This window comes from Anguilla anguilla, chromosome 4 (assembly GCF_013347855.1).
Source record: "Anguilla anguilla isolate fAngAng1 chromosome 4, fAngAng1.pri, whole genome shotgun sequence".
Taxonomy (NCBI): domain Eukaryota; kingdom Metazoa; phylum Chordata; class Actinopteri; order Anguilliformes; family Anguillidae; genus Anguilla; species Anguilla anguilla.
The window spans coordinates 46,292,645-46,304,927 of NC_049204.1; the positions used below are offsets into that span (position 1 = coordinate 46,292,645).

At 43.9% G+C, this 12,283-nt stretch overlaps 1 protein-coding gene across 2 annotated transcripts in view; it reads left to right on the forward strand.

The window, feature by feature from the left end:
- Positions 1–12,283, forward strand: part of ptprn2 (protein tyrosine phosphatase receptor type N2) — a 220,835-nt gene that overhangs the window by 62,777 nt on the left and 145,775 nt on the right. The window contains exons 6-10 of one of the 2 annotated variants that reach the window (XM_035415414.1): positions 2,297–2,720; positions 3,478–3,693; positions 4,428–4,468; positions 5,375–5,787; positions 10,040–10,126. In XM_035415414.1, the coding sequence (XP_035271305.1) occupies positions 2,297–2,720; positions 3,478–3,693; positions 4,428–4,468; positions 5,375–5,787; positions 10,040–10,126 (1,181 nt within the window). The remainder of the gene's footprint in view (positions 1–2,296; positions 2,721–3,477; positions 3,694–4,427; positions 4,469–5,374; positions 5,788–10,039; positions 10,127–12,283) is intronic. The other variant, XM_035415416.1, reaches the window with a different exon arrangement.

Consider the following 12,283-nt stretch of genomic DNA (forward strand, 5'->3'; position numbering starts at 1 on the left):
CAGATGCCCTCATTAACAGGGAGACCCCTGAAGCGATCTGCTTAAATCAGGATAGAGGGCAATACGTCTGTATGCTTAGCCAAAATGGCGGTGGGCTACCCTGCCGATCCGATGGCATTAAACCTCTGACACCAAAGTCAGGCGAGAGCTCCCTATTCATCAGACTGGCGCACTGATAGCTGTGGAAAGCTAAAGAAAGTATGCCACACATTTGGAGTGTGTTAAGAGTACTGGATAATGCCGCTTGCTTTTTCGTTGTCTTTTCATTTTTGTTATGTATTACTAGAGATAGATTAAAGTTGGACTTAAATAGCAAGTAGGTAATTGTTTCTTTGTTCCATAAACATGTTTTTATGTAAATACATATGGTGATATGATATTACAATGTGTAAATGAAAACAGCAACTGTAGCTCAAATAAGCCCCAGATTTTTCAGGCCATATCCTTTTTCAGGAGCGTTGGATTTTACCTTAAGAAGCATAAACCAGTGCATCGGAGTGTCTGGCCTCTTTTCAAAAAATAATTGCTGGAGTCAAGATAGGATACAAACAGATGCTTTAATTAAAACAGGAAAGATAAGCCAGCTGAATGATCAAAGAAATATTAACAAATAGACACGAAAACCCAAAGGGAGAAAAAAAAATCTCTAATCTGCTGAGACGGAATACACAGTGATACAAACATTATAAAGCTGGCTTCACTGACCTGACTTCAGTGTGTGAGCTGCTGTGTTTCAGCCCAACATACCCTGCTGTGCAAGTCCTACTGAGCCTGTACACGTCATTATTACTGAAGGCTTTGCCAGGTGTTTAACTCTTCTGCTACAGCCTGTCATGGCATCTGTGGCATCTGTTGGTCCAAGCAAGTACATTAATGCATTATAGGACTACAGGAATATTGTATTTCACTCCGTTCATTAAAGAAATACAGCACAATAGAGAGGTTAGCCCAAATGCTTCTGCTTTTGTTATTTACATTTTGTAGAGCCCACAACAAAAACATTTTTTGAGTGATCATAATTACAGTATATATGCATCCTGTTTACAACAGGACAGCTAAAATGATTTATTTTCATCTTTCGATATGTGAACGAGACCATGCTAGTGCTACCTACAGTATCATGGAATAACTGTTAAAATTTCACACAGCCACTTCCACTTGGTAGTGGCTAACCTGCTGACCTGCTAATGCACTGTTGTATTTGAAGTCTGCAAGCATGTTTTTCAGACCAGGCCTATTTGCAGTGGAATTGCCTCAAGTATAGCTTACCTCCAGATCAGAGGAAACACAGCCGCAGAGTCTAGAGCATTCTTAGAGTTAACATCCAAACCGTGATATACTGAGGCATATATTGTGCCTACACAGCTTCCCCTTGTTTACTGCAGTTAACTAGCTTCATCCTAACCCATCACATAACTGTCCTATTCCAAAAAATCACAGGATTTTCACATGCATTTCGATGCCATCAATTTTACGAAACGCAAATGTATATAATGCATTTGAAACTCTCCAATTAACCAGTTAACATTGCTTTAGAGATATATAGCTGTATTCTGTGAAGCTAAAATCCAATAATCCAATGAAGTACTGTCCTCCAGATCAATTATATTGAGTGCTGTGCGCTCAAGTGCTTTTCATAAAACTATTACCAAGACCGTGTCAACCAAAGCAAACAAACCTCTAGACACAAATATTTGATGAATGCAAAATGAGTTGCATTTTTGTAATAAATTAAGAAAAAATATGAATATCTTCCACAAAAACAGGAAACATGTAATATGTGCTCCAAATCCTATGTGGCAGTGGTTCGCAAATCAATTCCTGGAGATCTACCATCCTGTTGGTTTTCTCTTCAACCCTAACAAAACACGCCTCATTCAACAGCTAGAGATCTTGCTGTGCTGCTAATTAGTAGGATCATGTGTGCCAAATTAGGGTTGAAAGGAAAACCTACAAGACGCTACGCTGTAGCTGTCTGGGAACAGGGTTGGGAACCACTGCTATAAGGCATATAAAAAAATATGGCCACTGGGCCAACACAAGCATTTTCCCTCATTGAATGCTCTGCATTTATATAAATGCTCTGCATTTATATAGCGCTTTTATCCAAAGCGCTTTACAATTGATGCCTCTCGTTCACCAGAGCAGTTAGGGGTTAGGTGTCTTTGACACCTGGGACAGTCCCTATTCGTGAACTGGCTGGAATCCTGCCTTAGAGACATACAGTATGTACTATATGTAATAGACAGTACTACATAGTACACACACATATACATATATATGCTTTTCCCATCAGGCTTTGTACCAGGACACGCCCCCTGCTCCGAAGGCCTTTGCCCCACTCCCAGCCAAGGGCCCCCCTGCAGCAGCAGCTCCAGCAGGCCTCTCCAGTGCCCCGCCCGGCAAAGCCAGGGTGCTGAAGCTCCTGGCCGCCCTGGAGCAGCACCCGTGGAGGAAGCCACCAGCCCAGCGACCCGCCGTGGCCCGCCCCCCTGCCACGGCGCAGGGCTCCCTGGTGCACGGTGGGAGGTGGCGCCCGCTCCTCGACACCCAGGCTGAGAGCGCTGGCCCCAAGGGACACCTGGACATGTTCGCAGGAAAGGCCCTTTTCCAGATGCTTCCGGAAACTTCCAGACCTCAGAGGCCCAAAGCTGACAGGCTTCTCCTCAAGGCCAGCCCCAGCCAAACGATGACCAAGGAGCCCCTCAGTGCCCTGGATGGTAGGCTTGCTTTCGTAATGGCGCATGTCCTCGGCACGTCTCTGCTTCCACTTCCTGTTAAGAGCCTTTGTTCATAACACACATGTCCATTAACATCTGTGAGATATTTCTTCTGGCTAATTATTTTTTAAAGCCAATGAAATGGAGTGTAGTTTTTCTCATGCAAATCAATGTTGATTTAATTTGGTTTGCAAATTGTTGGAAATGGTAGAGCAATATTTACTTTATTATTCTCCTTTGCATTTTGTTTATTTCATCTGAATGTATTAAATGGTTTTTCGTTTTGCATAGACTTGGGTATTATGAAAAGATGGGTAAAATATGTCTGTGTGCCTTCTCAAAGAATATGTGTCCTCCCATCAATGGCTGTAGTTCCTTTCCTTGAAAACAGGTTCTTGTACTCTAGTAGAGAATATTTTTTTTCCTCTAATAGAGTGTGTTTGCATCTCCTCAGGCAGTATGTTTTCTTCCTTTCAAAGAAGACAATTGCTCTTCTTAGAGAGCCTTTTCTTCCTGCTAAATGAAATGTTTTCCTCCATCTGAAAGAACATGTTTTCCCCCCGTTAGAGAAAAATGGTTCCCTTGTCAAAGAGGACATGTTTTTCTCTCCCTCTCTCCCCCCTTTCTCTCTCTCTCTCCCTTCCCTCCCCCCCCCCCCCCCCCCCCCCCCCCCCCCCCCCCCCCCCCCCCCCCCCCCCCCCCCCCCCCCCCCCCCCCCCCCCCCCCCCCCCCCCCCCCCCCCCCCCCCCTCTCTCAGAGACATTTATCCAGAATGTGGTGAGGCAGTTGGGCAGGCACAGTGTGAACGTGGATGCCCTGAGCCCCAAGGAACTGGACCAGCTGGGTGACATCATCGCTGACACCCTGCAGGTGGTGGACGGGGGTGGGGCCAGAGAGGACACAAAGAGAGAACCGCCGTCCTCCACCGCGGCGGACCGAGATGGGGAGCTGAGCGAGGACACCGTTCCCCAAGGTGCCCTCACACAGCAGCTGCCTGTGCATGGCCTTGTTCCATATGGGGTCCGCTTTAGCTGGGCGGGTGGTTAGTTTGGGGTGTGGGGTGAGGGTCATATAGGCTGAAGTGCTAGCCCTTTTATATTCTACAGTGTACACAGTGCTAGCCACAGCTGCCTCTGCTTTCCGACACTGACAGGCCACACAATTCCTAGTGCTTTGATTGTCCTGATATCCTTTCAGACATCTTGCAACCATCTGTCAGGCTGACAGGACATGATTAAATCCATGTTTCTTCATAATCGAAGGCCCAGATTACATATCTAACCTCTATGGTGCTTTGTCCTTAACTTTGAATAGTGGCGCAAGCTTTTTTTCTTTTCTCGACACACACACACACATCAGCTAGAGTTTGGCAGTCACCGAAATGAATGAAAGATATCGTGTTGGAAAAAGGTAATACCTGTAAATAATAAATGTTGTTTGTTAGACAGAAATGTCTTTGTTAATGACATGGCCCTGCAGCAGTTTGCTTTAGACTGACACAGCACGCGAATGGACTGGAATACACATTTTAAGTGTTTCATTCCCACATGGTTGGTAGCAGTTGTTGGGACTTGCTCAGTAACTGGAGAGAGAGCTGTGAGGAATTCCATTATCAATCAATATCGCTGATGCATTGAAGCGATACTAAAGAGGATTTGTTTGGTTTTGCAATAAACTGTTATTTTCTACTGTTTTCTATTGTGGCAGAGCAACAAATTGAGGAAGGGAAGCCAGACTCCAGTGAGAAGGTACCTGCTGTGATTCTTTTAACAAGATGAATGGTTTTGTAACGTGCATAAATGTCAAGCTGAACAATGAAAGTGTTGGTATTACGCTGCTCTGTAAAGGTTGTTCGGGTTTCAGCTTTGCGGTTACTCTGTGGAAAGAGAGGATAACTTTGTTTTATTTGGTCAATAGAGGAAACCTGCAAAACCATACAGTACATAATGAAACTATCATTATGTATGAGAAACAGTGAATCTTGGGACATTATTTTTGCCTCCGTAGGAACACATCACATAGCTAAGTTGTTTGGTCGGCTGTTCTTTTTTAAAATAATCAGTCATGGGATGTCATGCCTGAAAGTTATTGTTAGTTCATACATTTATTGACCATAGAAAAAATATATGATAGCTTGGGTTTCTTCGCTCATGTGGTTAAGGTGACAATGCAAAATAATGTTGTTATGGTGCACATTCTTTTTAATAACATCTTGTGAAGATGCAGCACCTTTAAGAAGTTTTAATGGTACCCTTACGGCTGCCTTGTGGTACTCCACATAAAGAAGCTACTATGCCGCATAACATTTGCGGAAAAAACATATTTTTTCTTGATTTGGCTCTGCACTCTACAATTTCAGATTTGTAATCAAACAAAGTACAGATCCTCAACTTTTATTTAAGGGTATTTTTATACATTTGGTTTCACTAGCAGTTTTATACATAGCCCCCCCCCCCCCCCCTCCCATTTTCATCGCAAGATAATGACATTATAGATGGCACTGTATTTTTGAATCTTATACATATGTAACCACAGAAGTCATTTGGTGTGAACAGAGAATTGCAGTCTGTGTGTATGGATTGCTTAGCTCTCTCTCTCTCTCTCTCTCTCTCTCTCTCTCTCTCACACACACACACACACATTTTTGGATACAGAACAAGATCTTCCTGAACAAGTTGTTAGAGTACCTGGACAGCAGCTCCTCTACCGACACCCCCAGTTTGGACATCCAAAGGGAGGAGGGTCAACCGGGAACCCCCGGCAGGGCAGAGGCTTCAGGCGGCCCTTCTGCTGATGAGAAAGCGGTGGGGACAGAGAACGTGATGAGCAGGACCGTCCAATCCGGGGCCACCGTGGAGAAGGAGGCGGACCCAGGGGATTCCGCTGAGCTTCTGGAGGTGGAGCGCTGGATCCAAAGCCCCGCCCCCATCGCCATGTCTGCGATCCCTGCCGAGCCACAGAGGAAAGCCGCAGCGGCGGAGAAGGAGGCGGAGCTAAAGCTCGATGTCCATTCCGTCTCAGCCCCGGAGAGCCAGAGTGACTTTGGCTACATCATAACGGACTCGGAGTGAGTATCTCTCGAAAAATTCCAGAGTCAAAAGAAATAAAAATAGACTTAGATCCCATATTACCAAATAGCCTGTTTAGTATGTGTGGCACATTCACGGTCTCTGTTCCCTCCAGTTCTGTATATGGAAGTGTAATTAAAAGAGCATTATATGAGCTCTCTATAAAGCTAAGTGGATTAATTTCGAAAGATCTCTGCTGTGGGTTTAAATATGGTAACAGAATCTGTATCTCTCTAAACATACTCCGGCATTGCTCGAAGAGGAAGAAAGCATTTTGCATGTTTTTAAAAAAGATACATAAATGGGATGAGAAACATCATCACTTAGATACAGCTATTTATGTATTTGTTATGCTGTTAAGCCAGGGTCTGTGTGCTAACAGAAGCTTTAACCTGAACAGAGTTCCAGCTTCTGTAGTCTGTAGGCATGGAAATCAGATTTTTAAAAACATACATGTTTCTAATGCCTTTGAAGTGCGTTAATTGGCAACAGACATAAACCAGCTTGGCTCAAAGGGTAAATGCATTTCAGAATCTGAAGTGTATTAATTATGTGCGGTTGCTCTGCTGATATTTCTGTTTTAGTTCTGTGTCGTGTTTGTGAGTGTGGTGTTCCTGTGGAGTTAATACGGAACAGACAACGCACGGCAGTCAATAATTAAGATATGGAGACAACAGAATCTCCACCTATCTGACTGTTTCACAGGATGCATCAAATATCATTTAATGATGTGCCTGGAACATGAACGCAGCTCAGTGAACTACCCTACAACGTTTGAGGTTTTATCTGAACCTGTTCCGAAAAGTGAATGGAAGGATATTAAGGCGTGTTTATGTCTCGCGGGTTTTCCTGTGTGCTCGTGGAGTGAAGCTGGGAAACATGAACCAAGTATGAGGATGATGACTATGAACAAGACAATTAAGTTGAGAGTGATGATGTTGGTGATGTTCATATTGTTGATGATGATGATGATGATGACCTAATCAAATTTTACTAATCATACTAGTTAGTCCAGGCCAGTCATATTTATCATCTCTCAGATTCATACAACAGGAAACCCTCTATATCTCATTCAAGGCTTGACTAAATGTGAACAGTAATCTTTAATTAAACAGTATTGGGAATGTCATTGTCACAGTATCAGTGACAGTGCACCACGGCACAGCGTAGAGTCTTTCCTCTCGAATCTGTTCTCATGGCTTTAAAAACCCCTGCTCAGTGTAATGGGAGAAAGTGTCAGCTGACTGTACTTCGTCTGTTAAACAGAAAGGGCTTCTGTAGGTGGGCCCACGTCAGGAGGGATGGGGGGGGGGCAGGTTTTCAGGCAGAGGAGCGGGTCACCTTCGGGGCAGGCGGGGGTGCCCCTAGCCTCTCTCAGCGGCGGGCCCTGCTGTGACCAACCCAAAGCTGCGGCCCTGGTGATTGCACGGCTGTTACCTCAGAATCTCTAGTAGCGTGGCGCTAACCCGCTTATCTGACATCTCCTGACATTGGGGGGGGTAGTGGTGGGTGGGTGGGGGGGTGGAGCATGCCCACGGGGAAGAGCGCCAGCATCAACAAGCAAGTCACTTCACGGCCCCAGCTGTTAGATTTACACCGGTGGGATTCGGACGTGCCTTGAATGTCTCTGTCAAATCTTTTAACTGTATTTTTTCCCTCTCCCCCCTTCAACACAACGCTTGTATAGAAATATCCAATTTTTCTTAAAGGAACCAAGTTAAAAGAAGTGTGTTCGTTCATGTGTTTTTCATGCCTTTTCATTAAGTATCAGTTGATGATGTTTTTTAGCATTTCTCCATCTCACTGAAGCAGTCTCTTTTAGTCGAAGCCATACGATAGCACAGCGTCTCAGAACTGGTGTCAAATATTTGAACATTTATAACAAACTACATCCAAACTGTTTCTTTGGGAAATGGGTAATTTCCCTCAACACATATAAGCAAGCACACACACACACACACACGCACACGCACACACCGTACACATGGACACACACCCGCGTGCACACCAGTGACACACACCTGCGTGCACACACACGCATATACCGAAACATTTGAAAGGCGTTAAACATTAGGTATTTGTGATGGCATCTCATAATTGTATTAACTGGCTGCAGGTATGTCGGACACTGCCACAGTCCCGCTGTCACGGTAACAAAATGACTCGCTCAGCCTTTTGCGCTTACCTTTCTGGGATGGATAGCGAAGCCACACTCTTAAAATAGCACATAATGTGTCGTTTTTTAAACACAGCTCCACATCTGCAGTGTAGCACAGTGGGTAAGGAACTGGGCTTGCAACCGAAAGGTCATAGGTTCAATTCCTGGGTAGGAACACTGCCGTTGTACCCTTGAGCAAGGTACTTAACCTGAATTGCTTCAGTACATATCCAGCTGTATAAATGGATACAATGTAAAAAAAAATAAAAAAAAAAGAATGCTATGTAATAAGTTGTGTAGGTCACTCTGGATAAGAGCATCTGCTAAATGCCTGTAATGTAATGTACGGTGGCTCTGAAGTGCAAAACACAAAAACAAAAAGAAAACGCAAAAACAATAACTTTCGGTCCTGAGGTGCAGATGCAACATATAAAAACAAAAACGTGCAGCCCTGAAGTGTAAAACACAAATACAAAAAGAAAACGCAAAAACAAAACTTGCAGCCCTGGAGTACAAATGCAATATAGAAAAATAAAAAGGAGCAGCCCTGAGGTGCAAAACAAAAACATACAAAAACTAGTAGCCCTGAGGTGCAGATGCAACATACAAAAACAGAAACTAGTAGCCCTGAAGTGCAAAACAGAAACATACAACAACAAGCAGCCCTGAGGTGCAGATGCAGCATACAAAAACAGAAACTAGTAGCCCCAAAGTGCAAAACAGTGCACTTTGGGGCTACTAGTTTTTGTTTTTGTATGTTGCTTCTGCACCTCAGGACCACTCCTTTTTGTTTTCGTATGTTGCATCTGCACTTCAGGGCTGAAAGTTTTTGTTTTTTGTTTTTGTGTTTTGCACTTCAGAGCCACCGTAGCGCAATTGGCCAAAGGACGCGATTACTTAAATCAGCATATGGACACACATTAGACAAAAAAAAACACCTGTTGTGACTACATGTTCTTGTGGGAAAAAAATGGCTGGCTTTGTATTTTGTATTTTGCGTTGGTACCATTGAATTTAGTGGAGCGGGCGGCTGAAACACCTGTACAGGAGCCAACCGCTGTAGGCCTGAGTGAGCAACATCACTCAACAAAGACCATGAAGTTAGCTTCAAAGATGAAGCCCCGCCTTGGTCCCTTGGGCACACATCTCGCCAGCGTCCTTTCTCTGCAACAGACATTTGGATTAGTTATTGTTTCTTACTGATTTGGGTTAATGCCTGTTATATGTGCCTCCTTTTCTCAAACTGGGAGATATGTCAGTGGATAAGATGTGGAAAATGTGCAAAAGTAGCTGCGCCAATAGGAGCCTGTTCCATAATATTATGCCATAATAATCATATTTAATATCAGACCTTTTTTAAAAAAGTTGCTTTTGTCTCCCCCTAGTGATCATAGCAAATTGGTGGGAATGTGAGTGCTTGGAATTGGGAAGTCAAAAATATACTTTATAGATGGTATAAAATATATTGAATATTTTTATGAATAAAATATATGTGTATTCTCTGCATATTTAAAGAAATACTTAAAGGTTATCAGATCTTTTGAAAGCATGAGTTTTTTGTTTTTTTTACTGCACTCAAGATATATGCTACTAAACCACTGTCTTCCGTGTATACGTTATGTAAATGATGACATTTTTTAAATTGTGTCAGCGCGGGGTGAAGAGTCTCGGTCTCGACGCGGCGCGGCAGTCCGGCTCTTGATTTGGCGAACAGCGCGTTTCCCGCGCTTCACGCCCCGGGGTTCCGGCTGCTTCCGCGCGGCTCCGACGGCAGAGCCGGGGCTGAACCGCAGCTGCATGGGAGAGCCATTACACTTCCTAACAATTCCATTTGCACCTTATTGTTTGTCTCATTGCTGGAAAATTCAGGTGATTTATCATGCCTGAAGAAGCACCTGATCCCAATTCCCTGGGCACGAGGCTCGGCGTGTGACAGGAATGTAATGTGTGGGAGCCTGCCCGCTCTTAACAGGCCAAGGTGACAACTCTGTTGGGACCTTTCGCCTGCTGAGTATTGACGAGTTCCATTTTTAACGGCGTGGTCTGCCCCCCCCCCCCCCCCCCCTCCCCACCCCCCCCCCCCCCACACACAGCTCACTCAGCACAGACGAGGGCCTGCGGCTAATGGACCTGCTGGCACGTCGCGTCAAGATGCGTTTCAGCGACTTCCTGGAACTGTCGTACGTATCTGCGCATTTCCTGCATTCGGTTTTCTGTTACAGTGTCTCTCCGTTCGCTGGGTTGCTGGGTTCGGTTGATAAACTGCCATTATGGTCATACACCTTCAATCTGGATAGCGGCTTCCTTACGGACCGAGCCTCAAGGCTTTCCAGCTGCAGCTTAGAGTGTGCTATCCAGAGTAAATGAAACATCTGAAAAACTGTGTACGTTACATTTCTTAAACTTCAGATTGCACCTAACAATAAGTATTACAACATAAAAATATGCTGCACTATTTATATTTATGTAGACTTCTTTTGGAATTGAAAATACCCGAAGACCCGGAATTGTATATCATTCATTTTATTTTTAGAGAGCCAAATATTTGTGTGATTCAGCGTATTCATGATTCATGAAAAAACAACACAGCCAACCAAAATTGTATTAGTATTTCTGGAAATTTTAGAGAAGAGTATGAAATTACCAGAAATCAATTTAAATAGACTAATACAGGCTGTTCTTGTACGGTTTTATTTGGGTTTTATTGGTTTTTGCCACTGACATCTGACATGCCCTTTTTTACCTCCGACAATTAAAAATAATTGCCATTGTCAATCATATTAGAAGGAAACCAGTGTGGAAACCATTTGCTTGTCTCTAGGACAGGAACAATGCTCCACACTGTGTTTTGATATATTCATACATCCGGTCCGTATGTTTGCATTTTCACACCAGGGAAAGACCAGTTTACACATGCCTTGCTTCGTAACGCGGGATTATGTTCTTCTTCACTGAAAGTGCCAGTGAAACTCTGTTAGGGGGCCCTGTCCACCTGACCTGCTTTCTTCGGAGGCTCGCGCTGTGGGTTTGTGCTGTTAGTGAGGCAGGTGAAGCACACCTGTCTCTCTGGATCCCCGAGAGCCATTCTCTGATTACTGCGACTGGAGCTGTCTGACGGGGCTCGACGGGGCCCCTCTCAATGTGCTACATTGAGCGCCCGTGTCTGAATTTGGTCTGTCACTCTACTGCTCAAATCCCCCCCCCCCCCTCGTTCATTTTGAAGGCAGGGTGTTGCCCAGCACTTTGGTGAACATTGGTATCTCTGGCTATGGGCTTTGGCTGGTTTCTGCTCGCCTCCTGTGCGTGCAGTGCTGCTTCTTTGCTAAGCCTTGTTTGCGAAGCCTCCAGCCCTTGTCAGTGTGCTGTAGACATCTCGACGCTGGACTGAAGCAGCGTAGCTCTACCACCCTCAGCTGATGTTGTATTGACCTTCAATCAAATCATACAGTTAATCTATTATGCCCATCATTTAAGCTAGCTTCCTCAAAATACAGTGATACATTTTTTAGTAGTCCTGTCCATACAGACAGCAGACATAAAAATATTCGGAATGCAATATGTTAATTGTATCTCCAACTATGACAAAACGGCAAACTAAATAAACTGAAAGAGACAGCATGCGCTTTGAGACTTGCTTGTTTTCCTGTTATTTATTTATTTTTGCTTTTTTTTTCAATTCTGTTCACTGTTGAAAAATGTGTAGGCGTCTGTTGTATTGTGGCATTTGTACGATTTAACCTCCTCCTGGGAAAATAAATCAAGTCTAATTACCTCTGGATTCAAACATGGCTAGTCTAAAGAAGCTGTGCTCACTTTGAGATGTGGCTAATGAATTCAGACCGCTGTCTTATTTCCAATCCTCTTTTAAAACCTGTTGTGTATTGTAACAGACAATATATACTTCGCAGGCAATGCATTTGGAAGCTACCAAATGCATTGTGATTCCACAGATGCACTGTCGTATAGAGTAAATTTAAAGAGAAATTTCACACACACCAATTATTGACAAGTAGCCCTGTGGTGCAGCAGGGATAATACTTTATTAATGAGAGTGAACTTTCCTTGACCCCATCCCCGCTCCCTTCTCATTCTTTTTAAGATTGTTATATTTTCCCTGTAGGTATCGGCCTGTGCATTAACTTAGAAATGCAATGAGCCTTTGAGGACATTCTTACTGAAATTAACCCTACGTATGGGTAATAATTTCCAACGTGCTGAGCAGCCCCAGCTTATACATTTATAAGGCCCTACTGCAGAAGAGAAGCCTGATGCATTGTGGGTAGAGTCTGTATTATAGATTTTGGTATGGATGCTATGGTTCTTTCTGGATGGTTCCT